Below are 18,658 nucleotides of genomic sequence, written 5' to 3'. Positions count from 1 at the left end.
TACTTCTATTTCTATTTTTAACACCATCGACTATAGGTACATATGTATGTAAAAAGTACATTCTTATATCACGAACAAATTTTTGTAAAAACTGCAGATAGAATTAAAAAAAATCAAGTTTAAATTATTGAAGTACCCACATGTTTTGATCAGGTGAATGCATGATAAGGTCAGGACAAAAGCAAGGTTGGTTAAGGGTAGCCTTTTACATTTTTTGTCAATGCATTCTTCGATCACCGAGCTTCACACAATTATTTAGTTAAGCTTAAGTGGTCTCGCTTAGCTTGAGTTATCGTATTCATAGCCAATTGGATCGGAAACAGGGGTGCAAATTTAGAGGAGGAATTTAGGAGGAGGAGGAGGATCAGCAGCGATGCTAAAATACATCGCAAGGAAAAAGAAAGGTTTTTAGATTAGAGATGGGCGCGGGATATCGGGACCTGCGGGACCCATGGTTCTAATTTCAAAATGGCCGGAATGGGCGGTATCGGGAATGTCTTTAAAAAGTTTGCTGGCGGGACGGATCCGAAATACTTTCCCGACACTCCCGATAGAACCCGCAACCTACGCAAATTCAGAACACCTTTCTTAACAACGTTTAACGAAATAATCACTTTTTTATGTTTTATTGACACGAAAACAAAAGGAAGACAAAAAAACAACCGGAATATGCCAGATTTTTTATTATTTTAAATTTATTTGAAAGTTATGTGAATTACTTTTAGTGATGGATTTCGGGACCCACGGGATGGGCAGGTTCGGGACTTAACAATTGAATTTCTATTATGGATGGTTTCCGGTATTTTGCAATTTGCTAAATCCTAGTCAGTTTTAAGGAAAAATTTTCAATCCCATCCAACGCATTGTTTTGAAATGCAGTTGGAATAATAACTATGGATTTCCCTATAGTTGATTACGCGCTAATAAGAATAGAAATACGCAAAAGTGTGTTCACATATAAATATAATCGCAATCAAAGCTCTCTTTTAGCGGAATTAAATTTAACGGACTGTGAAAATCTGATCACTGATGCACCGACCAGGTCTGTAGCCACATTGTCGGGCCCAACGAGTTTCTTCAAGATAGGACTTTATAATTTCCGCAAACAGCACGATCTCCCATCTTGTGAAATAACACAGTGGTTTTAATTTCTCGCATGTATTTATCTGTAGAAAAGTGCTTAAAGGTGCGTGCGTACTACCACTCCGTATGACCAAGGTTCGATCCCTGCTTAAAACAACTTCCCAAAAAAATTACAGAGAAAGGTTTCTTTCTGAATAGCAATTTCCCCTCGGCAGGCATTGCAAACTTCCGAGTGTATTTCTGCCTTAAAAAAGCTTCACATCAAATTGATTTGCCGTTAAGAGGCGCCGTGAAACTCTAGATCCACCTATTTGTGTAACAACATCAAGACGTGCACCACAATTAAAAAGAATTATTAGCTCTGATCCAGTACTGCATGAACTTACAGGTTTCTACACGAACTTGCAGGAAGTTACAGGAAAAATGATGCCGTACTCCAAAATCATGTAAATGAGAGCGGTTTTTGGAAAGCTGTGTAGAGAATGAAGTTGCAAGATTTTACCCGCACTTTTTCTTCTGGTAAAATCATGAAAAGTGTCAAACGATCGCTGGTTGACTTTTTGTAGTTACTCACTTTTTTCTCTCACTTCAGAGAGAAATTTTGCTGTTTGGAATTTTTACAGGATTTTACACGAAAAGTATTGGATCAGAGCTATAATAATTCATCACACCAAATTCTCTTTAACAGCTACTGCATGTGTCCGACGTGATCTTCTCAGCTGATGTTCTCACCTCTTCTTGGTCGAAAGCTTCATCTTTATTAATTCAATGAGGTTGAGAACACCCCAAAGAGGTTTTTGAGAGTGATGCTGGAGTTACAGTCCTTGGCCATATATAAATCTGGGTCGTTCCAGTTACGTAGACCCGACTGTCGTGGATTGATTATCCGTTGTGACTGCAGTTCCTCCGCATCGAACTTTAATCACGCAGTCTGGCGCACCTTATTCACTACACAGTGGCGCTTGCGGTACATACCTGCCACAAAGTAGAAATCCTTGCCTAAATTAGGGAACTTGCAATAAACTTAGTAAACTGACGAATTCTGTTGCATAGGTTTGTTTCATGTCATGGATTTGATGTCGAAATGAAAAGTTAAGCAAAGTCCGGCTTTGCAGATAAATGATCATTTCAAAATATTCTTACTTATTAACATTTATACTATATATGTATATAACATTTAATTAGTAGTATCTAGCTAATGTAGACATACATACATACATATGTATATGATATTCATAAATATTCATTTGACCATACATACGCATGCCAATGAATAGGACAGAGAAACCGGAAAATTCGTAACTTCCGCTTGACCAAACGTGAGCGTAACGCAAAAGGTCAATGAAACAACAAAACAAAATAAAATCAATCAACAATTCTTTTTTATCAAATCGACAATTGTTGGCTTATTTTTTGGCACAGAAACTGACAACACTATCAATGCTAAAAAAGATTGCTTCCTCTGCATTTAGGTAGATGTGTGTCAATGCGCCCCTCCCTCAACGTTGCACCAATAAATTGAATACAAAAAAAAAACCATCAACTACACCTCGCACTTAATCGATTCGAATTGATCGATCAATAGCAAAAAGCAACACTGCATTAACTGACCCATTTTGCATCAGTACGATTTGCATAATTGGGGACACAGCATCGAATCAAGAGTTTTCAATCGAGTGTGGAAAATTTTTAGGAACTGAAATTTTCAATATTTTAATATTGACTATAGAGCGTTTAAACATTACTTTGGAAAGCGATTATATGCTAAGTAAGTGTGATGATTTGGATTGTCAAAGTGAAGTGAAAAAAATTTAATTTCTTACGAAAATTTTAGTGCCACACTCAGCAGCCTCCAACGTTACACAACCACCACAACTGCGAACTCAATTCTAGATACATATAAGGTTGATAAAGCAGAGGATACGCTGCGACTCTAACCTGCCTAACTGTGCACAAATTAAGCTGGAAGGTACGCAAAGATATCCGCTCCGTCTCGGTCCTTGAGTGTCATAGTTCTGAACCCGGAAGTCCGTCGCACATTTATTGCAGCGCAAGTCGTCACGTGATCTCACGAATTGCGTAAATATTTCGCATTATGACATCTCAAGGCGAAGGCGGGGAGGTGGACGATGCTCGTCGACTCTACTGAAATATGACCATTATCAGTTTTCTGTGGTCAGGGCAACGAAAGCATTACTTAAATTCATTCAATCTTTTTTTAGATATCGTCAAATATTCGGCTATTTCCTTGGCCAGCGCAACGCGAAGCGCATCAGCAAGCTGTGCAGCCAACTGCAGAGTAGCCAAACTCAGCAAAACTCGAAAATTGCGAATGTGCATGACGCCAGAAAGCGCTAAAGCAACGGACTACAGCAAAATATAACGAAATAACGCAAGCGAAAATCAACGTCAGCCAGACAGCCAGCCAGCTAGTTACTCTCGATCGAAATTTGCTTTCTTCGCTGCAACAATGCGGCAATGATGACTTCGGGCTGCACTGTCCCTTTTATGTTTCTGAAATAATTTAAACTAAATAATTGTATCTCAAGTACAAAGCAATTGTATTCTCTAATTGTACTCACTCACACGCAGATAACTCGGCATAAGTCGCACTGTGACGCACTGCCAAAACAAAAGAATCATCGATCCCCAACAAACCAAAGACACTCACACCACAAACACACTTGAAAGCGCTGTGTCTTACCAGTGCACAAAAACAGCGCCTTGCGAGCCCTTCCTTTTCGCTACAAATCGACAATTTATTGCCTCTCTTGCCACAAACACTCAATCCCCCGCTACCCCCACTCTACTTTATACCAACAATCTTAGCCGCTAATCTCTGCCAAAACCATGGCGCTCACATACAGATTGCGTCCCTCGCGCACTCGTCATCCGGCGCACACCTATGAGGACAACTATGGCTACACAATGAACTTCTACCAGCCCATGCTCGACTACTTGGATGCGAAGACAAAGAAACTGAATGTCGATCCGCCGCACTTACCGTGGTCGAGCGAACGCGGTCTGCGACAGTACCGCCCCTCGAATCCCGTACGCCGCTACGATCCCGACGAGGTGTTGCGCCTGTCGCGTGCCTGTGCCCATCGTGCAGATGAGATTTTGCTTGACTTTCGCGTTAAGAAGCGAACGCCATTCAGTGTGATAAAACTCGCCGACGCAGCGCGTGTTCACAAGCATATTGAACCGGATTCGGTAGTAGATCGCTCACGTGAACGTCGTCGCCGCCGTCAGCAGGATTTAGAGGACCTAATACGTCAAGACACTATACGATTACTGCAACGCATACGCAGAATGGAGTTGGACAATGATGTTAGCCGCATGACGGACGAATTCAAGCGTTCGATTCGCGGCAAATCCGCCACTGCCATCGCTCAGGCGCTCATCTCCGAATCGGAGCGCAACATCAAGAGCGCCAAGCGCGAAGAGGAGGACTTCCTAGCCCAAACCCTAATAAGGTCTAGCCGTGCTGCAAGCCGCGCACGATCCGGTTCGCCGGAGGGTCGCATCTCTTCGCATGGCTATCATTTGGAATTGATGGATGAGCGCCTCGTCGATAAGTTGGACCACCGTGTCTCCTCGTCGTTGTACAATGTCAAGCGTCAGCTGTCGACGCTCAACCAGAAGACAGTGGAATTTTACGCTGATTCCAGGTGCGGCATAGATGATAAGTGTTGGATATGTCGTAAGGTGATGCGCACGCATCCCAAATTAAAGGACTATAGCTATGTATATTGGCAGTAATGGGATAAACGGACATACAGACGTCGGACAAACGTTCGAGACGAACAAAGGGTGGTGGTGGACAAAATTAAAAAAAAAAACTATTCGACATATTTGTTAACGTGGTAAAGTTAGTCGGCTTAGCAGTCAAGAAAAAGTGTTGAAAGCGAGTCGCGCTTGTTTTGGCTGAGATTGACCTAAGGCATAGAGCGCGGTAGAGTTTGGGTAGTAGGTGGGGCCTTTCCTAGCTGTGTTGTCACCTGTTTAGATTCTTATTCCATTGGTTTTCGTCTAACTCATTGCCCAAGCATTCTGCACCCATGCAATTTTTAGTACATCAATTTGCAAAATACATAAATTTTCATAAGTTAAACATGTCGAGGTGGTACACAACATAAAATTTGCATGTCACATTTGCACCCGCAACCGGCCGATCCATCCTCGTGCGATATGCGCGCATACCTTCGAGTTATTTAACATTCAAATGCATGAAATACCTTTTGGGACGCAGCCGTACACAAGACACACACACACACACACACAGAAATACATTAAAATATTTACAAACACAATTTCTTGCTGTTTTTTTCAATTAAACTAATTCAATTTTCAATTCAATGCTGTTGTGTGTATTTATTTTCGCAATATTTTTTCCCTCAACGCTTAACATTTTTTTTTTCGCCTATTTAACTCATTTATTCGCCCAAAATGCGCAAAATGAAAAAAACACACTTTTGTGCTTAGGCAACAAAATTTATTCACGTACATAGGTACATACATATTTTTGCTTCTTTTTCAACTTTTTGACAATGCGAAACGTTCATTGCAAAAAATGTTTGCTGAGTTTGCATTGGCATTATTTTTGGCATCAGCCGAATGTGAATTTCGCTTTGCAACAGAAAAACAGCAAAAAAAAATAAATAGCAAGAAAAAATTAATTTCATGCGAATGGTTTTTACAAGCGTTCTGTAGCTCATAAACGCTAGAATTTTTGCGAAACTACCGTTGTGAGATGTCTGATTTATTTGATGTATGTATGAGGAAATGGGCTGTTCTGCAAGGCAAGAGAGAGGGCGTTGAAGAAGGGAAAGAAGGCGGTCAGGGATCTCGCAAGCTAATCGCCTAAGTAAATGTACTGAAGACTCGAGCGTGGCAATCGCTCATACAAACGTTGGTACTACTTGAGGGAATGGAGGCAAACTAAGGGGTTTCTTCGCATGATAAATGTACATACATAGATAAATGATTCGAATGTGGGCTTATTTTTATGTTCATATTGTATGTATGTTTGTATGTATATTTTGGCAAAGGATGCATGCTATAGTACGTATATAGCAGATATAAATGTATATTAAATGCAATAACTTCGGAACTCTTACAAAATGGGTTTCCGACTTATTAAGAGGAAAGAAAAACTGCTGCAGCGTAAGAAGCTGATTTTTCTTTTGCCCGCTCTTTAGAAATCTTGAAATAATAAAATGATGTAAAAATGTTTAGTTAAACTCCACAAATGTTAGCGAAAATCAATTTAGACATACTGATTGATAGACAGACTAAGGCCCGTTTTCTCAAGCAACTTTTAAATTTAATAACTATGTCTACTTGAGAAAACGGCCCTAAAAGATATTCAATAAAAAACATTCGCGTACGTAATAACACTCATTTCTTAATCGCATTCCTTTTTATAAATGTCAACTTCACCGGCGTCCATGTAACGGTTCAAAGTTCGAGATGAAATAAGCTATAGAATGCCATTCGAAATTAACTTCTCCGTCAGTGAATCGCTTGCAACTGTTTGACAATTTCAATATTTCGTGGTTCGAGCCCAGAAAAAATTTACACTATGACTGAGAAACCGAACACCAAAACCATAGAACTCCTATTTAAGAACATGTAAATTTCTGTAGAAAAACCATTAAGTATTAATACTTTGGCTGCAAGCCGTCAATCATCGTCAGTAAAACAAAAAAAAAAAACTAGAACGCCGAATTTGCAATTGGTATTGAAATGACAATGAAAACAGACTTGATGACTAATATTAGCAACCCAAAATGGGTATTTGTAATTTAATGCTCAGTGGAAATCCAGCATAAGGCCTGTTTTCATAGTGAAGAGTTCACATACATTCGTCAGTTAAGTAAAGAACCTCAGTAAGCTGTTTATAGTAGACTATAAAAACAGCCTAAGGATCGCTTTCTCAAGTAGGTTTTAAAATTTAGCTGCCCTTTAAAGGCACATTTTAATAAAAAAAAAATAGTTTAAGGGAGATATATAAATTTTAAAACCTACTTGAGAAAACGGCCCCAAAATCACATTTCAAAGCTATTAAAAAACATTTTGAAACATTTCCAAAGTTAACTACAAAAGTGTTTGGTTCTTAAAAATTCTAAACTTATCATTGTGCCCATAATTTAGGAAGTGACCTAAGGGCCGGTTGTTCAATTCCTGGTTTTCACTACCTCCCAGTTAAACATCAATAAAGCAGTCGTTCTATTTAACCGGAGCTTCTATCTCCGATTTGTGTTAACCAGACATTGAGCAACCGGCCCTAAGTAATTTCCTACCTCTTCCGCTTAAATGGCCAGTTACTTGTAACTGAATGCATTGCATCATAAATCAATGACAAAACATCTTACCTTTGGTTGATGAAGTTGAACGAATGCAGATGAATTATTATTTAAACAAAAAACGCATGATTTGACTTAGTTAGACCACTTTGTAAATTATAGGCATATTTATGTGTGCAAATTAATTTCCTGTCTCTCAAAAACTTTCAAAACCCAACCCAGAAGCCCGAACTAGATTTTTTTTTTGAAATATCATTTTAAGAAATATTTATTTAGGTATTTGCCACATTTGCAAAACCACTTATTTTGCCAAATTTCTTGTGCGGCCTTCGCTGCAGCAGAGCAGCAGTACAAGCTATTTTATTATTTTTTTCTAATTCACCTACACTTTTCCCCATTTTAAACGTTTGCAGATGCCTCATGACAGCTTCCAACCCACAAGCAAACATACATAAATATCTACATACTGATGTATGTTTAAATGTATAGTGCACGATATAAGTAAACGCACTTAGGCGCACCAAAAAAAAAAATAAAAATAAAATTGAAAAAAATTACAAAAATCCAAAAAAAAAAATAATAATTTTAGCGTAATCGCTCACTAAGCCAAATAATGAAGTCGTCTGGCAAACACAATGGTCGAGGGGATTGAATAATAATAAAAAATTACAAAACCTAATGAAATTTAAATTTCGGAATGATGTGTCTATATGCTTACATACATAAATATTGCATTATTCTGCAATAAATGCAAATAAAATAAAATGATGAAAACGAAACCTATTTCTATATGAAAGAAAATGTTAAATTCTATGGATTACAAAACGGCCTAAAGTTTGAAATTTCGATGACGAGTTTTTAAAATTTTGAAAATTGTTGGGAAATTCTATACGAAATTTGAAACTTTTATTTATGTGGCTTTAGTCGTAGAATCATCTATAGTTTTATTAAAAATCAACGAAAAATATCTATGATGAAAAATATTGTAAATATTGTAGACAAATTCGCTGGGCTATTTTCACTGTTACTCATCGAATAGCATTCATGTCGTTCATTGTACCAGTTAGAGATGAGTCGGTGACTAATTGAACTCTTAATAGTGGCCATAAGCAATGAGTCGAGACTAAGTAATTGATCTCCAATAGTAAACCCACGAAATTACTTGCGAATAATTAATGCCCCCAATTGTACCCCATAGAGACTTAATCCGGAATACTCTTTCATCGAGATTAGTCACATATGTTCTTACTCATTAAAACTCATTAAATGACAGATCTTATCTGGGGTATCACAATGTCCTTTAGTCGTTCCATTTTACGGCCTGCAATGCGAACACATCATTCCCCATTTATAAAATCCCAAATTAGTACTCACTTTGTATACTACAAACTATGTAGTCATCATCATCGTCGACTCGACACTATGTCGACCCAAATATCTACATACCGTGGCGCAATCACCTGTACAACGCTGCCAAATTCGCCAACATCAGCCATTCCTACTCGCTGAGTCACACTGAGCAAACAAACCCGATAATAATATCAAATCGACATCAAACCCTAAATAAAGAAACATTACAATAGAATTACATAATATTCCTCTTTTTTTTTTAACGAAACTGTGAAGCTTTTGTACAACTGGCTAAATTTAGATTGATGATGCATACGAGCAATCACTTGCAATGGCATTCATGTAAAAGCCTATCAATGGGTGGAATTCGCGAAATTGTGACAAGTTCGATGTCTACGTGGGAAACCTTTGTGTTCGCAGTTGATGGGGAATGTGAACTTTGACCGAGCTACTTTGTCATCCACTATGCGTAAACGTTATAGACTTCAGCTATGTTGCGAAAATTTTATATGAAAATGTCCAACGCGCGAAAGGCATTTGGCGGATAACTATGGCAGTTATTCAATATTATTTTCTTTTTTGAAGGAGGCGACTACCACACCTCTGTCTGTGGGGAAACTGTTCCCAGTTACATATCTACCCATATAGTACTGGGGATATTGTATATAAGGGCGATCGCCAAATATATTTTATAGTTAGATATAGTTTCTTGCCAAATTTTCTAGCTGCTTTCACCACATTGCTACTGATAACCGCTACCTTCACATACATATAAAGCAAGCAGGTGGTCTTGACAAAATGACAAAGCACAAATCCACTGAGCGGGCCTCCGTTTCCCTATATAATACAGATCAAAATAAAAATGGGGTAATTTGTATGCGAAGAAATAATCTCCAAATCACAATGACGGTATTATTTTCAAAATAAATATTTGACTGACCTACGGTTAACACTTTTTCTAAAATACAACTTGTATTTACTTTCTTCTCAGCAAGCAAACTGCCATCGAAATCGAACAATTGAATGCTCGCGTCGTTGAAGCCGAGACCCGCTTGAAGACCGAAGTTCAACGCATCAAGAAGAAGTTGCAGGTGCAAATCACCGAACTGGAGATGTCCTTGGATGTGGCCAATAAGACCAACATCGATTTGCAAAAGGTTATCAAGAAGCAGTCATTGCAATTGACCGAATTGCAGGCCCACTACGAGGATATCCAACGCCAGTTGCAGGCCACTTTGGATCAGTACAATGTGGCTCAGCGCCGCTTGGCTGCACTCAACGGTGAACTGGAAGAAGTCCGCTCGCATTTGGACAGCGCTACACGTGCTAAGCGCACGGTTGAATTGCAGTACGAGGAGGCGCAGACCCGCATCAATGAACTGAGCATCGTTAACGTCAACTTGGTGTCGTTGAAGTCGAAGTTGGAACAAGAATTGTCGGTTGTCGCCGCTGATTACGAGGAAGTCACCAAGGAATTGAGAATCAGCGACGAACGCTACCAGAAGGTTACGGTAAGACGATTGGTCAAATTTGCTATGCATTCGAATTTAGTTCGATGAAAATACATAAATCAAAAATTTACACTCAAATTCCAGGTTGAACTCAAGCACACAATTGAGCAAGTGCATGAAGAACAGGAGCGCATTGTCAAATTGGAAACCATCAAGAAGTCGCTGGAAGTTGAAGTCAAGGTAAGTCTTTGGCATTAAAAACCCATTGTTTGGACCGAATGTTATTAATGCTAATATCCTACACGCAGAACTTGGCCATCCGTCTGGAAGAGGTTGAGATTAACGCTGTTGCTGGCAGCAAGCGCATCATCAGCAAATTGGAAGCCCGCGTCCGCGATTTGGAATTGGAGTTGGAGGAAGAGAAGAGGAGACACGCCGAAACCATCAAGATCTTGAGAAAGAAGGAGCGCACTGTCAAGGAAGTATTGGTACAATGCGAGGAAGATCAGAAGAACATCATCTTGTTGCAGGAAGCTTTGGACAAGTCTACCGCCAAGGTTAACTTGTTCAAGCGCCAGCTGTCCGAACAGGTAACGTGCTCCTACACTGTTGTGGTTAAATAAAGATTATGGAAATAGGGTATTGTTGGAATGGATATGAGGAGTTATGAAGTAAGAAAGCTTAATAAAATAAACGTTTATGCTTGCGTTTTTCTATACTTGCTTTATTTTTGCATATTTTTGCATATTTGGAGGCGTTGAGGCGTGGAGTCTACATTCTGCTTCATAAATACATAGTTGAAAAGTACTCTGACAATAGTTATGCCCAACGGGAACTATTTCATATTTATTATGCTTCCTTGGAAGTCTTCTTTTCAAATATTGCCTTAGGAGCTAAGTAACCACGCCCAAAAGTTCGGCTGGCCTTTTTCACTACTCTAAAATTCCACTGGACCCGAGCCGAACAAGAGCTCCAGCTTCTTTGTTAGCTATAATCTTTGATTATGGTGTTGTTTATCTCGTAACGCGTAAAAAAATATGTTAGTTTAAACTTTTTACGCTGTAGCCTTAGATTTGATGGTACGCCCTATTATCTTCTTCGTAAAGCTTTATTCCCTTCTAATATCCAACAATATCCATTTCCAACACTACTTTTGTTTTGTAACCTCAACTGCAGATAGTTGAAGACCCTTAATAACTTGCTCAATTGTCTCGTCTATCCTCTACAGGAGGGTATGTCTCAACAGTCCGTGACCCGCGTCCGCCGTTTCCAGCGTGAACTTGAAGCTGCCGAAGATCGTGCCGAATGTGCCGAGACCAACTTGAACATGATCCGCGCCAAGCACCGCACATTCGTCACCACCTCCACAATTCCCGGCTCCCAGGTTTACATTCAGGAGACAACAAGAACGATCACCGAATAAATAATTCACAACAGTTGCAAAAACAACTGAACACATTTTTATTGTAATTTAAAGTTTATGAAGTAACGGAAATCCCGGCAACAACAACAACAACAACAACTATATAGCAAACAACTGCATTGGAATGAAAGGGAGAAAAAATACAAAAAAAAAAAAAAATAATGAGACCAACAACAACCACGACAACTGCTTCGGTTTTCAAGCGCGAACTTTCTAATGAGCGAAGTTCGCAGAAACTCCCACAACGCAGCCGTTTATGTATTTTTAAATTAAACAAATGAACAACAAATAAACCATCTAAACTAAACTATGTCCTATTTAATTTACAATTAATTTTTGTTACCAGTCAACTTTTTTGTTAAAAGAATATTAAAACCCCAAAAAAAAAACATTAAAGATATATAGAATATAATTGACATTTTTCTAAAATAAATTTAAGCTATCCCATTAATACGAGAGAGAGAGAGCGCGCGCACGCAAATCCGCAAAATGCGAGAGTTTTTTTGAACAATTCTAGAAACCAGTTTTTGCATCAGCGATCTTTCGAAATTTGTAGGTAACCGAGTTTTCTATGAAACATAATAATGAAGTCTACAACTACAACTAACGAACATTGCGGTTATTTCTCAGAATAACGACAAACATTGTAAAATGTATTTGAAAAATAAAAAACGAACGAAATTTAAGAAAACCAAAATTTTGCAAATTTCGTTGAAATTCACTTATCGGATTTTATGTAGTTGCAGTTTTAGCAGAAGCTGAGTGTTTAATCCAACCGAAATTCATTTGTAATTAATGCGCTTAAAACTTTCTAAACTTTCGACGAACTTACGAACTTTCGCATTCAATGCATTGAGCTTTCATCTCGTTTTTAATGCGCCATTGAATTTTCATAGGCACCTCCCTTACTGAAACACATGCTTACATAAATACATAATGCAAACTATCACCACATAGAAGTATCTACTAATGAATTTACTTTTTTAAAGAAAAACATCGATATTATTGAAAAAATATATCTATAAAAACTTATTATGCAATAGACTCATGCTTAGCGCAAAAAATGCAAGTAATTTCATTTCGTTCATGATTTTATAATACTTACTTACTAATAATGATATTGTATTTATATTGAAATGCTTTAGTAATACAGTACATTACATACACACATACATACACATATGAACCACTTACTTATATAATTTAATGAAATGAATAAAGTGAACGCATAAATTAAATAAATTAAATAAAGAAAGTTTAAATTTGGCCAATTCATTTCCTGCTAATCGAATCGAGGCTTCTATGTAGATCATCATTTAGCAACTAAACATTTAAACTAACAGCTATGTAGTCTTTAACTTGGGTTAAACGAACTTTTTCAGTGGGTAACTCATATCAGAGTTGAGTTATTGAATGGCATCCCACCGGTGAGTCGCCGACTCAGACCTCTCTCTGAAAACAACTGGAAGTCATTAGCTCAGTTGATGCCCCGTGTCTCATCCCTTTGGTATCGCTCATTTCTGGTAAGTATGAAAAAGATTTCATTTCACTGCGCCATAACGCTTACCATGAAGAGGAGTTAGCAACGTCTATACATGTTTCTAGTTTACTCACAAGAGTTTGAATCAAGGAATCACAATTTACATACAATAATAGTCTATGAGACAAAGGAGTGTAACATTCAAATGAGTTCAATGAACTGACTCCTAAAAGTGAGTTGAAGTCATTGAGTCACTTCTCTGTCGAAGACAAACGCAGTTCCACAGACATTTTGTCAGCCGTATCTATGAAAGCGCTCGGCAGACGATGGTATTCATTCAAGTTAAGCTAAGAAGAACTAATTCTAAAGCTCTATCAACAATATCCGATATAAGCAACAAAGCCAGAAAGAGTGGATAAGGCAGACACTGATATATGTAATTATGTACAAATAGGCCAGAGGAAGAGGAAGTAAAAAATTCTCTGAGTTAGAAAGATCAGGTGGAGATGGACTTGCTGTTGCTTCGCAAAGAAGTGAAACGGCTGGCGTGCTATGTTGAACTCGACCAATATCGCTTGAGCGGTTACAGCGCCAATCAATGAGAAAAAGTTCTTATATTGGTAGGCATTTTGGCGTCAATGCCAACTCAAATATGTTGAGAGATCTTCTCATAGAACTTTACTGAACCTAAAGATTCAAAAAATGGTAAAAATCGGTTAAAACAAAGTTGTCAGCTTGGCTCCATTTGAGCCACATTCTTGTCGCAGGCCTCACCGATGATAAACTCCAAAACAATGAGGGACTGAGAGACATCCTTGAACTAAACAACCACGTCGGTAGACATCTCACTATTCTGCAATGCAAACGAATAGTTGCCGAATTGCTATGAACCAAACATTGTACTTACGAGCTTAAAGATCCTTCAGTTTCGATCTCGAGGGTAACAGGGAAACGATCGATCCTCTACGACCTCTATCCAGCACTAATCAGGTAAGATTCGTCGGCAAATCCAAATGGTTTTAACACGACATCAGTTCATAACAATAGTTGGCTAACATCAAGGGCTTCAGCTATCACGCTGTCTAGCTCTACATTACTTAGGCGACGCTACTATAAACCAACCAACCCGGGTCCGCTTGCGATGAAAGGACGCTAGGACCAAAAACTTATTGCTCAACAAATAAACGATTTGAATAACTGATTTGTTACTGCTCGTCTCGCTATGTACATTAGGGTGGTCCAAAAAGCATCCCTTCAGGAGACAGCTAGGAATGATACCCAATTGTTTATTTAATGATTCTTTAATATTAACTATTTTTCATTGGTCCCCAACAACTCCAAAGATTGCAATAGGGGACGTTTAAAAATGGTTAGTATTAAAAAGTTGTCGAATAAACAACTGTGTATTATTCTTTGAAATCTTCTGAAGAGTAATACAGTTTGCCGATTGAAAAACATTGCTTCTTAAAGGTTGTATTCCATTTTGCTGAATGAAATCGCAATCACTTCACGTAATAAGTATCTATGGCATGATCGTAACAAAACCTTTGGAATTTTCAATGTGCCATAATTTCTCAACTAAATATAATTTCGAACTTGTTTAAGCAACTAGCAAATTAAATGAAATACAGTCGAATTTTTTAACTTAAAAAATTAATTTTATTTCCAAGGTACTCGTAGAGTTAAGGCTTCCATTGAAATATGTACAACTAAAATTGCGGCTTATGCCATTTTAGATCGCCGCAACACCGACCGTACTTTCGCCAACATACTTGATTTTGCCATAGGAATCTTTCAGGAAAGCTGTAAGAAACCAGAAAATGTTTATAATTAACTCAAGAATAATACTAAATTTATTACAATTGAATATCGAACGGAATAGAAAACCTTAAGCAGGGATTACACGATTTGTACATTTGTACAGTGTGGCAGTCACAGTGTGTTGTTGTCTAGAAATTTGTACAAATCATGTGATCCCTTCTTTAGCCAGAAGGCTTCTTGATCTGATCTGAGTTACTTACCAGGGTCGATTTTTCCAACAAAACTGCGTGGGGGCAGCGAAGCCGAATACAACGAGGATAGAGGTCCGTATTTCTTAACCAACAATGGGTAGCCAATTTCATAGCCGTACAAGTTGAGCAGATCCCATTTGAGGGCGTTGATTTTGGCAGCGGTTGCCTTGGCGCCAGCGGCATTCGTCAGTGCGGCAGCTTGAGCTTCCACATTCGCGGGTAGTGAAATGACTTGGGCACCTGAAGTGCCACTGCCACTACCACCAGCACCAGCACCATATAATGGCGCTGGAGCGCCGTAACCCGAAGCCCACGCGGACGTGCACAAACATGCGGCCATGACTACGAAGCAAACCGTGAAGCGAAACATTTTTGTTTGATGTATTTTGCGTTTTTGTGAGTATTCTAGTTTGCGATTTTGGTTTGAAAGTATTCTAATGCGTGGTTTTGGTGCGACAAATGGTAAACTAATGTGGCGTCATTGTTTTAATTTTGCTTTTATAGCAAGTACTTGGAAACGAACTCAGTGGTGTGCCATTTTACGTGACTAAATCTAGAATTCATAGCTGCAAGTTGGCCGCGACAACCACTGGCTGGCAAATGCACTAAAGACGCCACAGATTAAAGCCGAAATAGTGGCTGGCCGATGTGGGTAATGGTGCAGTGCGCAATTTATGGTCAACATTCTCAGGCAATGTTGGGCTGTGTGCGGCGATAATTTTCAACTTCGACGAGCAGCGGTGGAGCGATATTGATTGCTCGAGAAACTGCTGCTGCCATTTCGGTTCTGGCTTTATTATACATACATACATACATACATACATACATAGATGTTATAAATGTTAGCAACGTGCATCAGCACTTAGTTATGTACTCGTAGAAGTAGCAATTAACAATTAAACATTGATAACTGGTAGTTTTGAATAAAAAAATGGATGGCGAAAGGCAGGTGCGGGTTTGACTCTTCTACACAATGGCAGAAGAATATGTTTGAATGTTTCTTATAATTATGTAAGTGAGTGTGTGCAAATATTTATAGAAAAATTTTGTGAAAATGTGTCGTAAATTATTAATTTCTCTTGCTATGTCAATGCAGGGCCCTGCCGATGTATTTCGTTAAATCAATTTTGTAATTCAAGAAACTAGTTAAATAGTTCTCGGAACATTAGCATCTTTATGTATAGTTTTACTCTCAGATAGTCAAGCAGAATATTAAACTTGAAAATTTTTTAGATGCTTCTAGCTTTCTATGGTGTTACATATATTAGAAGTTTCAGTCTTCCTCCACTCGAATAGTCGTTTTTCAGGATATCGAGTGATCAGACGCTAAAATTGAGACTAGCTTGAGCCGAAAATTTCCTCCTCCTCTGTTTCATTGTAGGTTTTTTTTGAAACGAATTTGCTGGTTATACCCCAGAATTGTTCAATACATATTTATATGCAGAACGATGTTAAGGTGGAATAAATATATACATATAGAAACGCCCTATCTAATATTTTCGTTCCTTTGTAGAATCAGGAAGCGATACTAACTTGCTCCTTGAGTGCCTCAGCAGCCTCTTTCGGTTTTTTTTTATTAGTTTAGCATTTAAATTTATCTATAAAATACTTGAGATGAGGTTCATTGAAATTCCACTGTGATTTTAAAATCGAATAGAACAAAGCGGTTTCGAAGCTTTCTGTTAAGTGTTTTGCAAAATAAATGCGGTTGTGAAATTTATGAAAATTCAACGTTAAAATTCTCATCGCCACATTTTTTAAATCGAGGTAACACAAACTAATCATAGGTCGTAAACGCATCTGGCAACGCTATGGACGTTACATTCGTCTATGTGAGACCTCTTATCGTCAGCCAGCGGACATAGCCTAACACAAACCAATAAAATGTTCCTTTAATGCTTTTGCAAAAAAGTAAATACTTTCACAATCACCCTTATTATGGTTGTCGTTCTCGACACGAATAATATTGACCACTCCTAATGGCATCACCGTTGTCAATTTCGATAACTATTGCCGCTTCACGGCAACGGCTAAGTTATATTTTTTTTTGACGTTGGCTAACTTGTAGTTCGATGTTCATAAGGAAACAGGTCTGCTCAAAAACAAAAACCACAATGAATTTTCATACAAATATCAAAGATATGTATTTATTTAATTAATGGTATTTATAAACGGTCGTCGGTTAAACAACACCGATTGGAACGTCGGTGTCGACGTTGATGGAAAAATAACAACGACATTGGTGACGACAATCATAATGGGGGCTAAATATTACGGATACTTACCAAACACCTATACATGGTTGTCGAAGTGCAAAACAATACTCTAAATATGGGCGAAATATGTATGATAATGATAATTTGTCATAAAAATATTACCTGTGCGGTGGCGTGTTTTTTTTAATTTCAATTAAAATTATTAACTCAAAAAAAATTTTAAATTAAAAATGAAAAATTTTTGTATCTCTTCAAATGGTCTTAGTCAATTTATTTAACAGTCTAATAATTCAGTCCAAGTTTCCTGATTAATAAACTTTTCACACAATTTTAGAACCTTTCAATGCGAAGCTTTTATTTTAGTAACTCTTTAAATTTTTACCGCTACCAGCCCCCCGGATTGAAGAATATCGAAAACAAAGAGACACGTGCCGGCGGGTTTCAAGTTTTCCATATATTTTACATTGGAGAAAATACATTTTTTTGTGAAATTGCTATAAAGTCGCTAAAAATAAATATTTTTTGATCTTTTAAGAATACTTCGCGCGAAAAAAACAAAAATTATGATGCATATTTAGCTTTGAATTTTACTAATAATTTTTCCGTAATGTGCGTGATGTGCGTGATGAGGCAAAAATAACGTAATTTTTTATATAAGAGTATATATCAGTATATCGGTTACAAAAAGTACATATACATACATCAAAGTCTTATATTTTGAAGATCTCTGAAGTGAAATAACCCTATTAGATAACAAATATTTGCATTTGACTTATTTATAGCAGTATGGAAACTTCAAAGCCTCGGCGGCACGGTTAAATATTAATCGATTTAAAAATAAGAAAACTCGGGTCTTCTTATTTTCGATACTTTTCGGTTACGGGAGCGGTTAGAAATCACTTTTTCTTTTTTAGATATTGCTCGGACCAGGCATCGAACCCAGGTCCTACGGAGTGGTAGTACGCACTTAACGCAGACTAAAATAAGAGCGGGCTCTGATTTACGGAATCGCAAAAACTTTACGATTTATCTTTAAATTCGAAAATTTACGTTCAAGATTTCTATAAATAGGAAGCTTGCTCTGTTTTAAAACTAATTTTAAATACTTCCATAATATTTTAAAATGTTTTTATATACCCGGAAAATATGAATTTCATAATTTTATTTTTTGAATTATTATTTCCATGATTTAAACATTTTACCCAGCAATTAGTTTTATAAGTTGAATTGTGGGCTGAAGGCCTAAAAGGCGCTGAGCACTTAAAATGCTTATTGCGGACTTTTACTTTAGTAAACTAAAGATTAAGACCAAATTTTCAACCGTAATTTTAGTTT

At 37.7% G+C, this 18,658-nt stretch overlaps 2 protein-coding genes across 2 annotated transcripts; one reads left to right on the top strand and one right to left on the bottom strand.

Moving 5' to 3' along the window:
- Positions 1–3,933: 3,933 nt before the first annotated feature.
- Prm (Paramyosin) lies at positions 3,934–11,993 on the top strand. The gene is made up of 5 exons (XM_017620868.1): positions 3,934–4,754; positions 9,733–10,252; positions 10,337–10,432; positions 10,501–10,782; positions 11,421–11,993. The coding sequence occupies exons 1-5, from the start codon at positions 3,934–3,936 to the stop codon at positions 11,613–11,615; spliced, it is 1,914 nt and encodes a 637-aa protein (XP_017476357.1). The 3' UTR covers positions 11,616–11,993.
- A 2,834-nt stretch (positions 11,994–14,827) lies between these two features.
- On the bottom strand, positions 14,828–15,477 carry Cp16 (Chorion protein 16). Its single transcript, XM_017620874.1, has 2 exons — positions 15,117–15,477; positions 14,828–14,898 (listed from the first exon to the last, which is right to left on the bottom strand). Exons 1-2 carry the CDS (start codon positions 15,475–15,477, stop codon positions 14,828–14,830), a joined length of 432 nt encoding a protein of 143 aa, XP_017476363.1.
- Between the last annotated feature and the right edge of the window lie 3,181 nt (positions 15,478–18,658).

Source organism: Rhagoletis zephyria, unplaced genomic scaffold (assembly GCF_001687245.7).
Source record: "Rhagoletis zephyria isolate East Lansing unplaced genomic scaffold, Rhagoletis_zephyria_1.1 Rzeph_scaffold_02278, whole genome shotgun sequence".
NCBI lineage: Eukaryota > Metazoa > Arthropoda > Insecta > Diptera > Tephritidae > Rhagoletis > Rhagoletis zephyria.
The sequence above is the reverse complement of the archived record's forward strand: the minus strand, read 5'-3'. Positions and strand labels throughout refer to the sequence as shown.

What these genes read in the sequence shown, in the direction of transcription:
- Prm (XM_017620868.1), top strand. Translation starts at nt 3,934, where the DNA reads ATGGCGCTCACATACAGATTGCGTCCCTCGCGCACTCGTCATCCGGCG. An exon ending in AACGCTACCAGAAGGTTACG is followed by an intron (nt 10,253 to 10,336) that starts GTAAGACGATTG and finishes CTCAAATTCCAG; the next exon opens with GTTGAACTCAAGCACACAAT. An exon ending in CGCTGGAAGTTGAAGTCAAG is followed by an intron (nt 10,433 to 10,500) that starts GTAAGTCTTTGG and finishes TCCTACACGCAG; the next exon opens with AACTTGGCCATCCGTCTGGA.
- Cp16 (XM_017620874.1), bottom strand. Translation starts at nt 15,477, where the DNA reads ATGTTTCGCTTCACGGTTTGCTTCGTAGTCATGGCCGCATGTTTGTGC. An exon ending in TGTTGGAAAAATCGACCCTG is followed by an intron (nt 14,899 to 15,116) that starts GTAAGTAACTCA and finishes GGTTTCTTACAG; the next exon opens with CTTTCCTGAAAGATTCCTAT.